Below are 21,854 nucleotides of genomic sequence, written 5' to 3' on the forward strand. Positions count from 1 at the left end.
AAAGATTGAAAAAAAGGTTATCTTTTGTCTTGAAAAAAGATAATTGATTTGGGGACTTGATAATTTTCCAACTAGGACTTTTATAATGAAAGAGGTTATCAGTTGTTCTCTATGTCCACTGAAGTTAGAATGGGCTAATTTAATTAGTAATAGGCTATTTAAAGGCACTGAAGGTAATAAGATTCTAGCTTCAGAGGAAGAAAAGTACATCCTGTTAAGGCAAGGAAGAATCTGCATTGCATTCCAAAAGTTTACTGCTCTTTTTTGTCATACTTCTGTCCAAAAAAGAGCCTTCTGTTAGTACAGAGGACCAAAAGAATTCTCCCAGCAGACGCTCTGTGTTTAAGATGCTCAAATTGAAGCTTCATTCGAAAAACTGCAAAGAAGGAAAAAGCAAGAAAACACCAATATAGCTCAGAGTAGCGGTATCTGATCTCCCACAAGTTACTATTATTGTTTCTCCATCTTCACTGAACAAACCTGTCCTTGGTCTTCCTCTTGCTTCTAATATACTTATAGAGCATCTTGTTAACCTCTATGCCTCTCACTAGATTTAGCTCATTTCGTGGTTTTCTAATCTTGCCCCTGCACACCTGTGTTGCTTGGCTATATTCAACTTTTGTAATTTGATCTAGTTTCCACTTTTTATATAACTCCTTTTTGATTTTTAGATCATGCAAGACCTCTTGGTTAAGCCAAGGTGGTCTTTTGCAATACCTTCTATCTTTCCTATGCAATAGAAAGTTTGCTTTTGGGCCCTTAATAATGTCCCTTTAAAAAGCTGCCAACTCTCTTCAGTTGTTTTTCCTCTTAGTCTTGCTAACCATGGGATGTTACCTAGCAGTTCTCGGAGTTTATTAAAATCTGCCTTCCTGAAATCCATGGTTTCTATTTTGCTGTTTTTCCTTCTACCATTCTTTAGAATCATGAACTCTATTATTTCATGGTCACTTCCACCCAAGCTGCCTTTCAAATTTTCAACCAGTTCCTTCCTATTTGTTAAAATCAAATCAAGAACAGCTTCCCCTAAGCAGCTCTCTTAACCTTCTGAAATAAAAAATGGTCTCCAATGAATTCCAAGAATTTATTGAATAATCTGTGCCCTGTGGTGTTAGTTTCCCAACAAATGTCTGGATAATTTAATTGAAATCCCCCATCACCACCAAATCCCACGCTTTGGACAGTTTTGTTAGTTGTTTAAAAAAAAAGCCTCATCTACCTTTTCAGCCTATGTAGGCGGTCTATAGTAGACCTCTAGCATGACATCACTCTTATTTTTTACCCCTTTTAACCTAACCCAGAGACTCTCAACAAGTCTGTCTTCTATGTCCATCTCCACCTCAGTCCAAGTGTATACATTTTTAATATATAAGGCAACACCTCCTCCCTTTTTTCCCCTACCTAGCCTTCCTGAGCAAGTTGTACCCTTCTATACCAATATTTCAATTGTGTATTATCCACCAAGTCTGTGTGATACCAACTGTGTGATAGTTGTGTTTATTTATTAGCACTTCAAGTTCTCCCTGCTTATTCCCCATACTTTTTGCATTTGTATATAGGCATCTAAGATACTGATTTGATTTTGCTCCCCAGTTCTGCCTTGTCTCTCCTTTATCTCTGCTATTATAGTCCAGGTTCCCTCCCATTTCTGAGCCATCTTCCAGGCCTCCAAGTTTTTCACTTACCTGTGGGCTCTGGTCACCTGCCCCGTAAAACCCAGTTTAAAGCCCTTCTCACTAGGTTAGCCAGTCTGCATCCAAGTACGGTCTTCCCCATCCACAAAAGGTGAACCCCACCCTTGCTTAACAGTCCTTCTTGGAACAGCATCCCGTGGTCAAAGAAGCCAAAGCTCTCTTGGTAACACCATCTTCACAGCTCGGCATTTACCTCCAGGATGCACCTGTCTCTGCCTAGGGCTCTACTTTTGACAGGAAGGGCTGAAGAGAACACCACCTGCGTTCCAAACTCCTTCTCCCGTACTCCCAGAGCTCTGTAGTCACTCTTGATCCGCTCAAGGTCACAGCCTGCAGTATCATTAGTACCCACATAGATAAGTAGCATGGGGTAGTACTCAGAGGTAGGGATGTAAAATTGCAGTTAACTGACTAGTCGAGTAGTCACTGGAAATTCCAGTCGATAGGCACTTGTACATTTCAAAGGAGAAATACGGAACTCTGTGTGCAGCCCGGGGACAGTGGGAAGTCCCACTGATTTCAGGCTGCACGTGGGTGCCTACTTTGCAATGTACAAGAGTCCCCAGTGGGGGCTCTTGTGCATTTCAAAGCCACAGAGCTCTCATGGAGCCCGGGGTCAGCAGGCACTCAGAGTCCACTGTTGACCCCGGGCTGCATGCCGCACAGAGCCTGGAGTCAGCTGAGGGCTCCCCAGCTGATCCCAGTTCTGCTGGGGATTACCCAGCTGCCCCTTGGCTCCACAGCGCTGCCCCTCTGAATGCGGCTTCAGTGTTTCAAAGCGGCAGCCACGGCACAGCTGAGCCGGGGATCAGCTGTGTGGCAACTGCCCCTTTGAAACATCGCCTTGGAGTTTTAAAGTGGCAGCGCCACAGAGCTGATCCCTGGCTTAGCTGTGCGGCGCTGCCGCTTTGAAGTGCCACTTCTTCCCCCAGTTTGCTGCCTCTGATAGAGGCAGAAAGGATGGCGGGGAAGGGTCGACTAGTTGACTATCTGATAAGGAATTACCTTATCAGATAAGCAAATGCTCATCTCCCATATCCAGAAAGACAGAATTTCTATTTTGAGTTGTAATCTACTTTGCACTGCCGGTTTTCACTTATTACCACTTAAAGCCTACTGCTTGTACTTAATAAAAATCACTTTGTTTTCTATAACCCAGTGTAAATAATTATTACCTGGGGGAGCAATTGGTGTGTACATCTGCCTTTCACTATTAAAGGAGACTTGCCTAAATAATTCTTTTGGGGTTCTGATTCCATTTGGGAAGTGGTATCCCAGGAAGCTGGGCCCTAAACTACACTTTCCTTAGACCTGAAGAGATTCAGTGTCTGTACTGCTTCTCGGCGGGGGCAGGGGGGAAGCCAGTGATCTTAGCTCAGTGCCTTGGTTGTGGGAGACCAAGGAGCTGGCCCAGAAGGACCAAGCGGTGAGAAGCCCCAGAAAGCAGAAAGGCAAGGCATCCCAAGAGGTCTTCTGTGACCTCACCGATTCACTCACGCCATCTCCACAGTGAGAAGCGGACACTCCAATCTCGGGGGGGTAGGAAGGCGGGAGGAGTGAAAAGGGTGGGACTGGAATGGCAGGGCAGGCTCCCTGCTGAAATGGGAGGGTCAAGCCCTGAGCCCACAGCTCACTTGCAAGATATTGGCCCACAGAGCACACTTTGGCTATGTCTACACTGCAATGCTATTCGGGATACCAGAGTATCCTGAATTAGCTATCCTGCATCTTTGCAGCAAGCCTGTTACTTCAGGCTTGCTATTTTGATGTCCCTGTAAACCTTATTCTATGAGGAGTAAGGGACATTTTGGAATAGCACTTTATTTCTAAATTTGGCGCTGTGCAGACAGTATCAAATGACTAAATAAGCTATTTTGAAATAGCATCAAAGTAAGATAAACAATTTGCATAGCTCAGATTGTGTATCTTATTTCAAATTACAGTGCAGTTAGCCGCACCCTTTGAGAACCACTGGTTTACACCAATAAGAATCTTAAAAGAAATTCTCTTACATCTTTTTTAATTCATATATGAATAACTCTTTTTCCTCCAAAACAAAGATCTGTTGTCCACAATTCACAAGAAGTTAACATCATAATTACTATGGGTAATATTTCTTCACAAAATGGATTACAAGGGGATAGTAAAAAAAAAATTGAATAAAGATATAGGATTATTTTAAGAGGGAATCTTATTTATCCATTCATTCTACAAACAAGTGACCAACAGCGTAACTCAACATTTCAAGATTCAGGATTCCTGCTGCCCCAAGTTTCTCTGAAACCTCTAGGGAACTATTTGTGCTACATTTCTATCATCTGCTATGGCATAGTTAGACATATTAATAAACAGATCATCTGGAACAGTGTATCAGAGATTTAGCTCACTATATTAAACAGGCAAAGTAGAATTAATTGCATTCTTCCATTTTGGTTGCAAAATGATGGGTGATTTAAGGTCATAAAGCTATACCAAACATTAAAACAATACATCTTACATACAAAGCCAACTAACCTGTCTCATGTTTTTCCCTCATTATTTGCTACTATATAGTAATGTTATTTGGGGCACAGTTCCCTTTCAGACCCATTCATGAATTCCTTTTCCCAAAAGGAGATACATGCACTCAAAAGGAGAAGTCTAAATTAAATTTCCCACCTCAGATGTATGTACATAGTTGCCTTTTCTAAAGTCATATATGTACATCCCTATGAGCAGAATTAGTGTTTAAGTTAGCTTCTTCAAAATCTCTTGTAAATATTTATGGAAATACAAATCTTAGTAACACAAGTAACACTAAAAACACTCCCCAAATAAAATGTGGAAAAAAAAATTACCCAAAGAAAATTGTTTCAATGTTAAAAACCCACTAAACGAAGTTTTTAAAAAATAAATATGTTGTCAGATCTCAAACAGTGTCTGCCCTAACACTGAGATACAGTGTCATGCCTCATTCTTCAAGTAATCTCATTTAACTGCCTCTGAATTTAATATAAGTGTCAAAAAGAGGGCTTTTCTAGTTACCTAATACATTTTTGATGATCTTATATTTGATCTGTGACTTTCACCTTATCTGCCAAATATTGCATCTGTCCAGTTCAAGCACAAAATAGTCTTTTACAAAGTTGGCTCTGGATGATTTGTCAAAAAACTGTATTAAAATACAAATTAAAAAAAACTGAAGCAAAAGTATGTCTATTGGAAACTTACCAAACTTCTTTCCTTCTTTGGCTGTGCCCGTCATCTTATTCTTAGCAACCTCAAAGAAATCTTTTATTTCTCTTTCATATAGTCGTGATAAATAATCCATGTAATTCTTAAGTGAAAAACAAAAACAGTTTAGCACACATACTATGATATGAACAAACACAATAACCCAGAATTATAGATACAACCTGAAAATAAAAACGAACAAGCTAAAGCTCTTGGTGCCTAAAGATTTGGACAATATAAAACCTTACAGGTCTATGCTACCACCAGAGGCTACAAAGAAACAAATCCACTGGGGCATGCTGTAATCTCCCAGCCCCAGGGGAAGTATAAGTGACCAGACACCCAACTGTTATTGGGGATGGCCAAAATGGCACAGGAACATAGCTTAACTCATCCTCTTTACAGTTTCTGCTACTGGGTTCTTACCAACCCTCTAGCAACAAATAAAAAGGTGTACTCCAAGCAAAACCCTTGAAAGCATGCCCTCTCACAGGATGAATCCTTGTTGAGAAACAGAAGGCCAAGACAGCTCAAGGTTAAAAATTCCACTTCCCTGTCATGAGATACAATAAAGATGCATACTACAATTAAAGGACCAATATAATTGTAACTGACAGAAGAAACGTCCTTTAATTATAGCTTGCACTGTTGCTGAGAAAGTTTAAGTTCCAAAATGTAAGAAACTGGTCACAAGTGAAGTATAAATTATTTAACTTTCTGATTGCTTGATTGAAATCTCTTAGCACCACAAATGGAAGTGCCTCATGGTATTTGTTTTCTCATACATTAACCACTTGGCATAGTCCATAAATCCCTCCATACATTGCTAATGCATTCCTAACTATCAGTGCAAAAACATAACAAGAACATATTGGAAGAATAAGTGCACACACCTTTCTCCTATAAAACCATATGTGCATGTGTGTAGGTGCATGTCACAAGGAAAGCACACAAATGCCCATCGTTAGGGTTGTATGTGTGCGCACACACACACACACTCACTCTAACCCATTACCCTCTATTTTGCCTACTTCAAGAAACAATAGTAGAAACTCAGTCCTTTAGCAAAATTGCCAACCTGCTTTATCACTTCATATATACAGTAAAACTCGGATGGTCCGGCATCTGACGGTCCGGCACCATCAGGAACCCGGAAGTGCTCCGGGCAGCCGGACCATTGGAGCTACTCTGCCCCCAGCTTTCCCTATTCAGCCGCTGCTAAAACTGACCAGCGGCTGAATCGGGGAAGCCGGAGGAAGAGCAGCTGGGGCGCTGCCAGGTAGGTCCCCTAGCGCTGCCCCTCGGGGCTGCGGGACCAATCCGGCAGCACCCCAGCTGTCCCCAATTCAGCCGCTGCTGAAACTGACCAGCGGCTGACTACAGGAAGCCCGAGGCAGAGCTGCTCTGTCCTGGACTTCCTGGAATCAGCCACTGATCAGTTTCAGCAGCAGCTGACTTGGGGACACCTGGGGCAGAGCAGCTGGGGTGCTGCCAGGTTGGTCCAGTAGCGCCAAGGAGAGACGCTGCGGGACCAACCCAGCAGCACCCCAGCTGCTCTGCTCCAGGCATCCCCAAGAGCAGCTGAGGTGCTGCTGGGTTGGTCCCGCCATGCCAAGGGTCGGCGCTACCGGACCAACCCGGCAGCACTCCAGCTGCTCTGCCCCAGGCATCTCCGATTCAGCCACTGCTGGTCAGTTTCAGCAGCGGCTGAATCAGGGACGCCTGGGGCAGAGCGGACTATCAGAAGGGGGGGGCTATGAGGGGTCTAGGGTGGCATTCCCCCCCACCCCAGACTCCTCATAACCCCTCCTTCCGATAGTCCCGCATATCTGATAATCCGGCACCCCCTGGGTCCCAAAGGTGCCGGATGATTGGAAGTTTACTGTAATAGTAACTTCTACTTTCCATAATGGTGTTCAGCAGTCCATTATTTTTACTAGTATTTCTCTGTAATTAAGTCAAACAAGTTAGACCATAAACCAAAAATGAATAATTTTTTAATATCCAAAAATCTAGTGCTAGTGGGAAAATCTAGTTTCGGTTCTGGGAAGTTACATTTTTCCTAGAAATAATAAAAGGCAGTAACAAGCGCAAAGTGAATCCTTTCTGCAGTCACAGGGTTGCTTACTTTCATTTTTGGGGGGGTAGGAGGGAACTAAATAATTCATTGCATTTTATGTTATATCACTAATAATCATTGAGCTCAAAGTGTTATTGATTTGCTCATTTGAATATTATATCATTAAGCACTACTTAATGATATTCATTGTCTTTTGAAGCTTTGTAGTTAAAAAATACTGTTTATTGAGTATATCCCTAACTTTTACCTAACAGCCCAACTCAAATTGAAAGAATAAGAGAAAAAAAGAACACCAATCACTAAAAACAAAACCAGAAAAGAAAATCCCCATGCCCAGACAGTTGTGCAGAGCAGCCTTGCAGCTAGGGACCCATCACCAACATGGAAGAAAACTCAGGGAGGCCCAGAACTGTGGAGTGGGAAGGTGGGCTGTAGACTGGGAAGCAAGGGTGCAGCCTGGATAAGGAGACTTTCTACTGGAAGCAGAGGCACCAAGAGCCCAGGATCAGCATGTCCAAGTGCTTCCATTCCTGGTAGCAGACATGCAAGCCTGCCCACATCTGGGGCTTTCCTCAGAAAGTGGGGACTTGGGGGACTATATGGCAAAAACAAGTAGTCAATGAGTAACATGATAGTTGCTAATAGTCAACTAAAGTCAATGGTGATAGTTGCTAATAGTAAACTAAAGTCAATGGGACTGGATTGCTGTCCTGGAAAAATGATGCTCATAACAGAAACTTGTCAATAACAGGATTGCTAATAATTTGCATCCATTGTATCTGCTTTAAAAATAGTGGGTTTAATAAGAGTAAATAGCTCACTCTGAAGGGCCAAAGGTTGCCTTCAATTTCACTGCACAATTTCTGTAAAATCTGTGGTTAATTTTTCTCTTTGAAAGCCTGTACAATCACCTACAATGCCAAAACTTTAAATGTAACTAAAATAGAGAATTTTCTATTTTATTTAAAGTATTCTCTCTAAAGTTAAAACAAAGGAGCTGGAAAGGTTTAAAAAAAATCACAATTTTAACATTCAAATTGAGACTAAGACACTTTCCAAAAATAAAGGAACACAAAGCACTAGAGAATTTATCAAAAATCTGAGTCACGTACCTTTGTTAATCCTTCATATTTTCCATAATCTGTACTTTTTAGCCAATCCATCAGTTTGGCATATCGAAGCAAGTCTCTGTGAAAGGGATGGTGATTGGGTAACATCAACTCAAGAGAGTGCTGGGCAAGTGTGGAACTTTGGTCATGACCCTTGATAAAAGATATTAAAATAAGCATAGAAGCAATGTGTGTAAACATACCACTATAGATGCTATCTGATTAGCCTAGAAATTATATTATCAAATAAACAAAAGGAAACAGAAAAGTGAAACTGAAAATTACTTTTGATGTGTAATTCATCTACAGGTGATAGCCTGAAAGATATCATTCAATAGCCATGGGGCCAGTGTACTGGACTGTGACTTAGGAAACCTAGGTTCTATTCCCAAATCTGACACTGGCCTGTTGGGTGACATTTGGAAAGTCTTTTCTCCTCTGTGCTTCACTCAGCCCATTTGATGATGCACTGACTTCTTATGTAAAATGATTTGAGATCCACTGATGAAGAGTGCTGTATAAGAGTTAGACTGTCTAAGAGACCCGATTGCAGCTTGAGCCTCAAGCAGCTGTTACAGTGGTGGGCAAGATACAGTCTCTGCAGGTGGTATCCAGCTTGCCAAGCCCTTTGATCCATCCCGCAGCCTGCCCTGTTGTACCCCTTTTCCCCAGTCCAATCAAGACCCAAGGGCAGGGGAGCGGGCAAAGTCTCTTCCCCCCGCCCACCCAAGGCACATGGCATCAGAGGGAACCACCAGCTATTCAAAACAACTGGCAGTTCCCTCTAGGCACCATACACCCCTGGGAAGGTGGGGCAGGTGCAAGAGACCCTGCGTACTCCCACAGGGGAGTGCATAAAGTCTCCCCTTTCCCACCAGGGGTACGTGGTGCCTACAGAGAACCACCCCATCCCTCTGAGGTCCCGCCCATTCTGGAGCCAGCCTGCCTCCACTACTAAAATTGGTGAAGGGCCCCCGCCACACACACACAAATTGCCTGCCCTTGTGCTGTTATAACACTGAGGCAGAGTATTAAGGTTTCTCAATATTTCTCAGGAGAAGACCCTATTTTACCTAGGACATACTTCAACCATTGGAGCTGAAATCTTCTATGCCAGGTGTCTGCCTCAACCTGGGTTGTTTTTTGTTGTTTTTTTAAAACCTTCAGCCAAAACCATTTACCATTCATAAAAATACTACTCTGCTAAAAACATTCTGTGACTGTTCTTTGAAATGTTTTAGTGTCCTCATGTTTGGGAGCAAAGACTTGAAATTTAGCAGGAGTGGTCTTTAGATCATGGATGTGTCTTTTGCTGTACCTGTGAATATCAGTAGAGCCAGCCTGGTTACAAAATTTGTATCTGCATATGTATCCACAAAAATGAACTGCAGATACTACATGGATATCCATGGGTGTGGATACCCACGATAGCTGCAAATTTGAAGGGTTCCAAATACAAAATTTGTAATCCGCATATTTGCAAAAATGAGCTGCAGATATCTGCAGATTTGCTGGGCTCTAAATACCAAACCAAATGTGGCCAAGTTTAAGCTTCTTAAAAACTGTAATTTGCACAAAGCCAGACTTGATTGAACTTAGCATCTAAAACACAGTGTAGATTCCCATCTGTACTGAGCAGCTGTCAGCTAAGAATGCTCCAACCCTTGGCTAAAGGAGGGGATACAAGATTTTCCCTGCAATTGCTGCAGGTCAAATGAGATCTGGACCAGAACTCAAAAGCAATGCGGATGAGGCAGAAAAGGTCCAAGCCTGGAGGCAGAGGCAACAGGAAGAAAAGTACAGTTCCCTCCAGAGCCAATGGAACTCAAGAGTCTAGTCTCACCATTGCTCTACTGTCCTGTCAGCAAATGTCAGTAAAACCCAATGACAAAAATCTCATCTCCATCTAGTGTTTGTCCATGTAATAATAGTAGGCTGCCATCATCTATCAGTTAGTTACAGTTAGACCTATTGCATAGATCTCTTGCCATTTGAACTAAAAGCTCCAATACTGCTAAGGATTTGAAGTGGATGTCAATATGTTGTCATATGGCACTGCATGCAAAAGTTAAGCGCCAGAATTAAGGCAGCCCGTGTCACTTTATTAAAGTCCCCTTATGCACAAAAATTATGATTGTCTAATCACATGATCACACACATTTTTTTTCCCCACTAGGACTCCTGCCTCATTCAGTTCACAAGATAAATGGTGCTCAATTAAGAAGTAGCTAATCAGTATTTATTCCCTCCTTGATCAATGTGACCCCAGTCTTTATTTATTGCACACTACTCAAACACTGTTCTGCAAACAGAATTATTAGTTTTCTCAAAGGCTTTTCTACAGCAGCCATCACTATAGTATACGAACATTTTATAACTGGCAAACAGTGTCAGAAAAATGAATGATAAAATGTTCCCTAATTTTAAATGAGGCACCAAGGACCTGATTTTTCAGATTATATAGCGGCTAATATGGTCAAAGCACAACTCCTATTGACTTCAGTTATAGCTGTGAAAACTCAGCACCTCTACAAATAGACCGTGATCTCAAATCAGGTACCCAGAGAAATGAGGAACATGGTAACCATCTGTGAAGTCTAGTTTAAGGACAGTTCAGCATCAGAGAAAACTTGTGGCAGAAGCAGAAACAGAATTCAGTTTCTCAGAGACCATTCAACTGTCTTGATCATCCTCTATTTTCCTGCAATTCCTGCCTCATTCGCTACACACCTTTTAAGTTCCACAACCAATGAAACAAACAACTGCCTCCTTTAAATCAGGGTTGTGCAGAATCACTGGAGCATAGTCTATCTTGTACACTGAATGACAGAGGACCTGGGGAAAAAAGAGTGTGCAATCACATAATTAAAATTATATTATAACGCACAGGCTGAATTAAGGTTGTACAGGTAACCTTAATTCTGGCATTTTCTAAATTTTGAGTGCTTGTCTTTGCAACCTTAATAATGTTATTTTACAGTAATAGCTTTGAGTGTGTTTAATACAAGCAGAGATGATAAATGCACTCTGGAGTCATAGTAGACTGTATGATTGTATTTCACAGATTTCAGTTTTCTGAAGTCACTACATGCTATGCTGCACTATGCAGGAGGTAATTTTACCTCTGATTCACAACTAAACTATGGGCCAGATCCTGGCCCTCAGAGATTTGTAACTTTTGTGCTTTTCTGGTACTGCAAAGGGCAAACAGATCTGGTGTAAAGCCAATGTAAAACAAAACAAAACAAAAAACACTGTCAGACACTCTCTCCAGATAAAGGGGTATTCTTGAGTAGATCACAGGTGGGATAGGGGTGACCATTTGGCGGGGTGGTCCTAAGTAGAAGATTTTCATTTTTGTAGTTTAGGGAAGCCATTAGGCTGCTTTAAGTTATAGGAGATGCCAATATGGCACCTAAAACACAGGGAAAAAAAAAAAAGACTTGGGATCTTCCCGTATAGCCAATTCCCACTGTACCAAGCAAGTATGGTTCAGCTAGACTTGGAATTAGGCCCAATCTATCCTTTATAGTTTTAAACTGTAATACAGTAGTGGATACCTAATTTAAATGAAGACACTTAAATGATATGCCCAGTTTACATATTAATTGAAAAATAACCTTCACTAAGCACTTCAATCCAAACAATTCAGTGTATTTAAAATTCTTTAGACAAACTAGTCAAACTAAGATGATTTATTAATTACTACTACAACCTCCTCTCTCAAAATCAGAATGGTAAAAGCCACTAGAAAACTACATCCAATTTCGATGAGGTAGCAGATAACATTAAATGATTCCTAGACTGAGATGACTTTTCTTGTTTGTCCCAGAAAAGACATTCAGATAAATTATGTTTTGTCTCTAAAACCCAAGTGAACCTTTAAATTTGATTTTACCAAATACAAACTAGTAACCTATAGAACTGCTGAAGGCAGGTCACACCTTGGTATAAGCACAGATAGGCACAGGCCACACTTGAGTCATCCCTGCTGAATGAGGAGAAAGTGTGATCTTTGTGGTAATCTGAAGTATGCATTGTTAGTCTTTACTGCTGCATATTTATTTAAAACAAAACAATTAAAAGCCAGTGATTAGCTGGGTTTAACCAACAAACAAGAGTAAATAATGTATTATATTCCCATTAGTTAGGGAGTTAACACTGTTAAAAAGGCTGTACAAAATACTCTGAATTGTTCTTTGATGCCCCTCACCCTCTTTCAGGTATACTTTTTATAGGAATTCAGTATAGAAAGCCTCTTAGTCATCTATTTCATCCTCCTACTATGCAACCTGGTTTCCCATAGTATATTTCAGTTGTTTTGTTCAATCGAAACTCAATTGATAGGGCTTCCATTTCTTCTCTTATGAGACTACTCTGCAGTTTACCTGATGTTACTGTTAGGACATTCTCAGATATTCACCAAAAAGTTTCTATTTCATTCCGTAATTCTGATTCATACCCCTCTTGTATCACATCAGAGAATTTCCCTTTCTGCTTGGTATTCTTCACATAGTTATAAGTTGATCACATTATATTTATTTTTCCTTCCAAGTCAATCCGTCCATCTTAATTTTTCTGCTGCTCTACTCTGAGCAAATAGTTGGCTTAAAACTTTAAAATGTCAGCATCAAGGGGCCTAGAACTAAACAGGTATTGTTTCCCCAACATCACCACATAAAAAGGAATACTACCTCTCTGGCTCAGAGTGTACTGCCTCTAGATCAGCAGTTCCCAACCTTTTCCAGATGGGGACCCATTTTGACAATTCAGGAAGGCTTGGTGACCCAAGGCAATTCAAAAATGGGAGGGGGGGGTCAGAGTCACGTGTGGAGACAGTTGGCAACCCTTTTGAAATGTAATGGTGACCCATATTTGGGTCCCAACCCATAGTTTGGGAAACCCTGATCTAGATACATAGCACAAAATTACATTTTTTGTGTCATCACATTGCACTGCAAGCTTTTGACAAGTTTGCGGTCTACTGTCCCGTAGGCCTGTTTCAAAACAAGAAAGCTCAACTGATTTATGCTTTCCTTACTAGCCAAACCTGATAATATCTTAAAGTTACATATAATTTTTTAAATCAAGTACAAGTTTAAAACAACAAGCTATGATTAGAACACAGGCAAATAAACATTAAATGTTATTAACTGATCAATGTTAGCAGACTTTTTGCAAATGCAATGAGCGCAAATCTGGAGTTGCATTTTTCTGTTTAAAATGTCAACAGATTTCGGGTGGAAGGGAGTTGTTTGAATCTTTTAGAATAAAAATGTCAATGCACTGGTACCTAAAACTCTGTTTTTAAAATTAAACAAGCTACATTATAAATTCAGAGTTACAATATCTAAGATTGGATATTGGAGTTTATTACATCTAAAATAAATCCATCTGACAATATAATCTGATTGTATGTATGAGCAAAAGACTGAACAGCTTCATATTTTCACACTTGTCTTTTCTGGTTTAGGATTGCTTCTTAATTAAACAAAAAAGTGTTTGTAGGAGAAATTCAAATTACACAAGAAATTCTAAACAAAAAGTGCAACTCTCAACAAGATGTTAAAGACACAAGAGAAAATGCACCAGTTAGAGACATTTTTAATATTCATTTAAATGGGCAACCTCTGCATTTGGTTAATCCAATCGCCTAATAAAACAGGATGTCTTGTAAGAAAACACCCTTGACACAACAGACTTTCATACCTGGGGCTACTGTTCAATATGCTACATTTAAAGTACAATTCATTGTTGGTGCCACAGTTGAAGATGACAGTTTAAACGAGGTCTACCAGATCCAAAGTTCTTCTCTGTCCATGGATCTGGTAGAGAAATCACTCAAGTCTGCTGAATGGGACATCAGATTTTAAATTTGCACCTCACAATGTCTTCACACAAGGATTTAGCAAAAGAAGAAATTGGACCGGTGCCAGCACTTAACCAGGCACGAAGATTGGAAATCTCTGCAAAAGTGTAAGTTTATTGTTTCTTTATATGTCTACCTCTGAAGTCTCCTGCAGTACGAAGCAATATAGTTTAGTTAAGAGATCAGAGGAATACAACCAATCTATTACATTGTAGTAAGGAGAGCTGACTCTCTACTCTTTAATACACAACTATCTTTTTATTGCACTGTCCAGAAAGTACAACTTCACGTATGACCTGAAAACCATTTTCTCCACTTGTTAATTTGGAGTCACAGACAGATAAAGAAGTGAAGTGCTGCAGATTTCTTTTTTTTTCCCAAATGTAAAAGGGGTTAAAAAAATTAGAAAGCATGCAACCTAACAGTGAAAATTCTCAACAAAGACAGCAAGTTATTCTTCTACAGAGTAGAGAATACTTTAAATAGAAAACTCCTTAATTTTGTCATTACAGGGCCTGCACTATTGAATGCAATGTTATGTGTGCACAGAATTATCCATCATTTGAATCGTCCAATATTTGAAAAACCTCTTCATTTTTTGCAATACCTGTAAGACTACTAGTTACCATCTAAGCCTGCTTTTTTTATTTGGTGCTGTTCGATTATATTGGTTTGAACATATTTTCATTTTGTGGCACGAAAGAAACTATTATTACATTTGCAACTTGTCACTCAACTGCCTTCGTTACGTTCACACTGTCTGTCCATGAACAGACACACAAAGCTTGAGTGCTGATACAAACATTGGAGGAGGCTCCCTTGTACTCTGCAATCAGTAAAGGCAAGTTTCCTATTTGTGAAGCCAAAGTTGCAACTACTAGTTAGATTTAGCAAGCTTTTAAAACAAAATTAATTAGACAAGCTTGGATCAAACCTGATGTACTCACAGAAAGATAGTAGGACCTGTTATAGAGCTGAAGAAGGGTCTGAGTAAACTAATTGGAGATAAAATACAGGAATAGAAAAAAAAAAAAGTGTTGAAAATTGAAAAGCGCTAAAAAACCCACACAACCCCACATAGGAAATGACCTCAGCACAATATGAAATCTAAATCATTTACAAGATTAAAAAAAAATACATCAAGACAATTCTGCTTGCTGCAAGGTCCATTTAAAAAAAAAAAAAAATCACCCCAGAATTTCAGAAGCAAGAGTTTGAGTCGCCTCTGCTTGAAACCTGTCTTATAAACACTTTAATCCAAAACCTTCTACATACCCTCAATTCAAGCATCCTCCATACTGTAAGGATTTAAAAAAGTTATTGTTAAAGTTTGTTATAATTAAAAAGTTATCACTTATAATTTTAGAACAATTCAGCTACAGAACTGAGTCTGCCTATTTATCTTATGTCCAAATCCACGCTTAAACCATAGTTCCAATTTGTTGCAAAGACTGGAATTCAGCCATGTTTTGTAGCCAGGCTACTTGAAAAACTGGAACAATGTCAGTCACAGATTTGGGAGCAATCATTGTACAGTGTCCTTGATGCAATTGTATCTGTGATGGAGCTGGGCCCTTTTGTGGTAGGGAAGGGTCCGTACTTTCAGGGCTTGCCAAGCGGCAGCAAGCCCCGCTCGCCAGATGCGCGGTTCTGCGCTCTGCGCATGCGCAGATCATTCTGCGCATGAGCAGATCGCTCCATGCCAGCTCTTCCGGGATATAATCTACTCGCCATGCACGAGTAGATTACACTGTTTGTCGAGCCCTGCATATTTTAATACTTAGACTGGCTCTCCCTGACTACTGCTCTTTGTTGTTTTAGCTAAAGAACTTTAAGGCTAAAAATAAACTATGGTCATATCACAAAAACCAAACTTTAAGGTACATGTCAAACAATGCAAATCATTTTGTGCAAAGATGTACAGATGGTTATTTCTGTGATACCAATGTTTGAAACCATGAGAAATCTCTGTACTTAAATATTATGCACACTTATTAGATTATTTGTAAATAAATGTGTCAGTCAAGTAAGTTATGTGACTCCAAGTGTGCTCGGATTTCAGTTAATCACATCAAGCTTTCCAACAGTTTGTTTTCAAAGGTTTCAAAAAGGACATCTAGCTGCAAACATGAGGATTAAAGAAGCAAAGCAAGTTACCTGCTGAACGAACACGTTGTTCAGATGACTGGCAAGTCTCCGTGCAAACTGTTCACGTAGGTCACTGAACCGCTGCTGTTGCTGTATCACTGCATAAAGCATATCATGTCCTAAAGACCATAACAAACTATGTTAAGACTTTTTTTTTTTTTTTTTTGTTAGAAATGGAAAACGGTACAGGGCAAGATTCCCTACATGTGGAAAAACAATTTAAGAAACTGAAAGGAGAGGTACAACTGTAACAATGGAAGTGTTACAATTTGCCTTATTTTAGTTAATAAAAGTATTACCTGGTCGAAGAGCTACATTCATACACTGCAAAAGGGCATCAGCTGCATTAGTGCAGGCTTCAATGCCTCGAGAGGATGCCAGATCTCCCTCTTGGAGGGCCTTGATATGACCTTTTGCCAAATCCATATGATTCTAAAAGATAAAATACATTAATATAAGCAAAGCACTGGCTCAGAGTTTAGTTTCATGCTATTCTATTGCAAGAAGACTGATATTATAAAATGCTTCTAACAATACTTATTTCCTAAAACAAAAGGTCTCAGATTTCAGGCCATAATTAACATTCTTACAACTAGGAATTCAATTTCCGACAGCAGCTTCACATTATTCGTGTTGCTGAGATGAATTAGGTGGTTGCTTTCTGATATCTGATCCATTTGCTCTTTTACACTTTGAAGCATTTCTTCATAACTGCTCAGCTTCAGTTCAATTTGATCCACTTCCTTCAGAGCTTCATCCAGCAGCGTCATCAGGATGTTCACCTGTTTCTCAGAGGCCATGATTGACTGGATGTTTGCCTGAAGGATAAATACACAATCACTTTATACCCTGTGAAATTATATATTGTTTTAAACAGCACCCTCATATCAAATACTGTACCTCCCAAAATGTTAGGCTATTCTGGCTTTCTCCAATTTCAATTATGTCAAAGTATTACGGACCATAGAGTAGGTGCCAGAGATTCTCAACCTTTTCCGTTCTGAGGACCTCACAGTAGGTTATAAAACCTCCATGGTCCACCTGTATCACAATAAGTTATTTTCTGCATATAAAAGCCAGGGCTGGTGTTAGGGGGTAGCAAACAGGGCATCTGCTTGGGGCCCCATGCTACAGAGACCTCTGTACAGTTAAGTTGCCACGCTTTGGCTTCAGTCCCAGGTGGCAGGGCAAAGGGCCCTGGAATTCAGCCCCACGTGGGAGAACTTAGGGGGCTCGTCTACACTGGCCCCTTTTCCGGAAGGGGCATGTTAATTTCAACTATCGTAGTAGGGAAATCCGCGGGGGATTTAAATATCCCCCGCGGCATTTAAATAAAAATGTCCGCCGCTTTTTTCCAGCTTTTAGAAAAGCCGGAAAAGAGCGTCTACACTGGCCCCGATCCTCCGGAAAAAGCACCCTTTTCCGGAGACTTTGAAGTAGGAATAAGAGCCTCCGGAAAAGGGTGCTTTTTCCGGAGGATCGGGGCCAGTGTAGACGCTCTTTTCCGGCTTTTCTAAAAGCCGGAAAAAAGCGGCGGACATTTTTATTTAAATGCCGCGGGGGATATTTAAATCCCCCGCGGATTTCCCTACTACGATAGTTGAAATTAACATGCCCCTTCCGGAAAAGGGGCCAGTGTAGACGTAGCCAGGCTGTCTGTCTGAGATTCAGTGAGTCTGATGCTGGCTATGCTTGATGGATTCCCTGAAGTCAGGTGTCAGCCCCTTAGGGGGCCACTAGACTCCAGTTTGAGAACTACTGCCTTAGGCCAGGATGGAGTATGCACTCTTTTTTTTTTTTTTTTTTTTCCCCATAAGAAATCAGTAAAAATATTTTATGTTTTGCCCTATGAAAAGCTGGAGTTAACACTATGTATCTGTTTCTGCATAAATGAACTCAATGAGAAAAAACACAGTTTTCAAACTTAAGGCAAAAAATTGTTTAGACAGAAAACGTCTTAAAAAAACGGGATCACAAACTTCGTGAACTTTATGTAAATGAGGCTATAACAAAGAATTTACAGAGTTTTCTTGGTGTTTATTTTAATTACCCCACTGTCAAATATCAGTCTAATTATTCAATACTGTGACATTAATCCAAAACTCCTAGTTGTCACTGTTGGTGATCATATCCTAATGTGAGTAGCCGCGTTTTTTTCAAAATGGGGCTTTGAAAGAAAAACGGCTGTTTCTAGACAGGGATTGATCGAAAATAAAACCCTTTTTTAAAAGAGCCTGTAGTCCAGGATCCCTGTCTAAACAGCTGTTTCTTTCAAAAAGCCCCATTTTGAAAAAACGCGGCCGCCGTTATGCAAATGAAGCACAGAAAATTTAAATCCCAGCTTAATTTGCAATTTCCAAGTGTCTAATTCACATCCCTTTTTCAAGAAAAGGGATGTAGTTTAACCACAGCCAAAGACAGCAATATATGTATCAAACTATTTGCAATATGCAAGATTATATTCTTTAGCCTCTACTTTAGAATGTACTGTACATTCAGACAAATATAAAATGTAACAAATGCATAAAAGCAGAAGTCTACATACAGTAAACTTCCGATAATCCAGCACCTTTAGGACCCGGGGGTGCCGATTATCAGATATTCCGGACTAGCGGAAGGGGGGGCTATGAGGGGTCTGGAGTGGCATCCCCATACACCACCCCAGACCCTTCAGAGCCCCCCCTTCCGATAGTCCTGCTCTGCCCCAGGCATCCCTGATTCAGCCGCTGCTGGTCAGTTTCAGCAGCGGCTGAATCAGGGACGCCAGCGCCGAGCTTTGGCGCGGCGAGACCAACCCAGCAGCATCCCTGCTGCTCTTGGGGACGCCTGGGGCAGAGCAGCTGGGGTGCTGCCAGGTTGGTCCCACAGCGCCACTCCTCGGCGCTACTGGACCAACCCGGCAGCACCTCAGCTTCTCTGCCCCAGGTGTCCCCAAGTCAGCCACTGCTGATACTGATCAGCGGCTGACTCCAGGAAGCCCGAGGCAGAACTGCTCTGCCCCGAGCTTCCTGGAGTCAGCCGCTAGTCAGTTTCAGCAGCAGCTGAATCAGGACGCCTGGGGCAGAGCAGCTGGGGTGCTGCTGGGTTGGTCCCCGCAGCACCGAGGTTCAGCGCTGCGGGGACCAACCTAGCGGCGCCCCAGCTGCTCTGCCCCAGGCGTCCCGATTCGGCTGCTGTTGAAACTGATCAGGGGCTGATTCCAGGAAGCCGGGGCACAGCAGCTCTGCCTCTGGCTTCCCGGAGTCAGCCGCTGGTCAGTATCAGCAACGGCTGAATTGGGGACAGCTGGGGTGCTGCCGGGTTGGTCCCGCAGCCCCAAGGGGCAGCGCTACGGGACCTACCCGGTGGCACTCCAGCTGCTCTGCCCCCAGCATCCCCGATTCAGCCACTGGTCAGTTTTAGCAGCGGCCGGAACCATCAGGAGTGCAGGACCATCAGATGCCGGACCATCGGAGTTTTACTGTAATAACATTCCAGGATTATGTCTGTGTCATACTGAAGCCACGAAAGTCTGTTGAATCAACATGATGAGATGAAAACAGCTACAAGAATTATTGAGAGCTTTTAGAATATGAAAAGGTTCAATTTATCTCTATGATCTGTAGTCTAGTACCATACAATTTCTCAGCCATTTTTGGCCTCAAGAAATCCTTACCCCATCTAACACCTGCAGCTCTCTGGATAGCTTTTCTGCAAAGGCTTCAGCATTAGAGATGGCATATTCACAGCCTTCCATCATTATTTCAATGTCCTGTTCCTCTCTTGCATTTAACTCCTGATATTCATCCACAGCTTCTTCATCTCCTCCTGCTACACTCTGATTTTCTCCACTTGGAACAGATTCTTATAAGGGGAAGGGGGGGAAAAGCCCACAAATTCATTTTTGTAATAAAAGAACAGGAAGAAGTGCTACCATTTTAAATGGAGATAGATAATTCAAAATCCTTTAAATAAAAGTAGTTAGTTTAGACTAAAAGAGATGGCCACATCAAATAGAGGAAAGAAAAACACACACAATACAAAACAAAAACAATACAATACAATACAAAAACCAAACAAGCATGCATGTGGATCTAAGTCCTACAGTTACTTCAAAATCCGTTATAAGGTTATAGGGATGAGAGTCAAATTTAAACCTTCATAAAGGAAGTTTGGAGAATTTCAGTAACACATTTTGAGGCTTTACCAATTCATTCCTTCCCTATTCCACAAACAAGACAAGGAAGCCTCATGGTCATGGCTACTGAAGACTGCTCAAACAGTTGTCAAAAGCACCCAGGAAATTACCTACAAGATGTATCTCAACCTATATACTAATACAAATTAGTAGAATTGGAGGCCACTTACAAATTCAAGAAACAATGGGACTTACTCTATTACCAATGATGGCAAGTTAGAAAAGGATAATAAATGGCAAGATTGTTAATGTCAAGAGACCGTTTCTTTGGCAGGACGACATTCTACTTCCATAATCCTAAACAACAGGTCTCAAACCTACCACTCTGTCTTTTACTAGACATTATGTGCAAAGGCTAGTAGATGTAAACAATTCCCCCAACACATCTCAGAGCTCACAGATTATAAACCAGTTGAATACAAGGCAGTTTGCATGAATTTCATGATTTTTAAGCCAAAGTATTTGGAAGCATCTGTGCATTTTCTCCCTATTCTTCCAAAAAGATCAGATGATTAGGGTTGGTTTGGTTTTGTGTTAGTGGCTACCACTTTAGGATTAGCAATCTCATGGTTTTGATGCCTGAGTCGTGATTTTTGAACACCTGGGGTTAGCAGTGCTATTTGCTGGTATTTACTTTACACTGAAAGTGCTAACATTTGTCATTTTTGTAGCAATAATGATTGGACATTTCCAAATGCAGGCAGAAAAATTGTGACTCCCAAATTCTAACTTGATATGCAGGTTAATATGTGCTGCATTAATCCTTAGGTTTTCTTTTACAAATGCCTGATGCTAAATACCTGTGATTTTCCAGGGTATTAAGCACATAACACATCCCACTGAAGTCAATGAGAGATGTTGGGTTCTCAGCACCCATTTCTTCTCTCCCCGCAAAAATCAAGCCATTTACTTAGTATTTAGGAGCCCAACCTTAGCCATTCAATTTGGAAAATCTTTACCTCTGCCTCTAAAATATGTTAAGAGTAATGAAGTTGTTCTCTAAATAGAAACCAAATTCACTAAGTAGGAGTGAAGTTGATGCTCAACAGAAATTTCCCAAAGGAAGAGGGGAGGGGGGGAAAAAAAAGAAAATGAGAGTTACATCTCAAGACATTGATTAAAAAAAATGTAAACAAATATCAGCTGAAATCTGACACAGATTTCAGTGTTTATTTGCTTTCACTATAATAAGCTTATGGAAACAAGTTTAAAGAGACAGATTAAAAAAGCATACAAGACATTAATATTGTCCCATATACCTTGTGTGTCACACCTTTCTCTAGCAATTTAAAAGATATTCAATAAATTGTTTCAAGAGAACTAAAGCAACTTAATTACAAAAAAAAAATCATTACACAAAAGAATAAAGAAGGAAAAGGTGTTACGCACCTTCTGCAACTTTAGGCAGTTCTGGAGAATAAAAAGGTATGAAAAAGCAGAGGAAAGGAAGCAAAGAATATTAGCTGGGCAGAGTATGAACATCGTGTGTGTCTTTTTAAATGGCAACAAGATTGAATGTTACAACATCACAAAGGTTTTGAAAAAATTCAAGTTCAACATGAAA

The 21,854-nt window shown here is 40.7% G+C and overlaps 1 protein-coding gene across 4 annotated transcripts in view; it reads right to left on the minus strand.

Moving 5' to 3' along the window:
- Positions 1-21,854, minus strand: part of EXOC1 (exocyst complex component 1) — a 53,673-nt gene that overhangs the window by 19,035 nt on the left and 12,784 nt on the right. For 2 of the 4 annotated variants that reach the window (XM_075930391.1, XM_075930392.1), the window contains exons 5-11: positions 19,769-19,956; positions 16,704-16,931; positions 16,413-16,545; positions 16,123-16,232; positions 14,913-14,960; positions 8,100-8,249; positions 4,905-5,010 (exon numbers count right to left, since the gene is read on the minus strand). In XM_075930391.1, coding sequence (XP_075786506.1) covers positions 4,905-5,010; positions 8,100-8,249; positions 14,913-14,960; positions 16,123-16,232; positions 16,413-16,545; positions 16,704-16,931; positions 19,769-19,956 — 963 coding nt within the window. The remainder of the gene's footprint in view (positions 1-4,904; positions 5,011-8,099; positions 8,250-14,912; positions 14,961-16,122; positions 16,233-16,412; positions 16,546-16,703; positions 16,932-19,768; positions 19,957-21,854) is intronic. The other 2 variants (XM_075930394.1, XM_075930393.1) reach the window with 1 other exon arrangement.

The sequence above is a fragment of the Pelodiscus sinensis genome, chromosome 5, assembly GCF_049634645.1.
Source record: "Pelodiscus sinensis isolate JC-2024 chromosome 5, ASM4963464v1, whole genome shotgun sequence".
Classification (NCBI taxonomy): Eukaryota; Metazoa; Chordata; order Testudines; family Trionychidae; genus Pelodiscus; species Pelodiscus sinensis.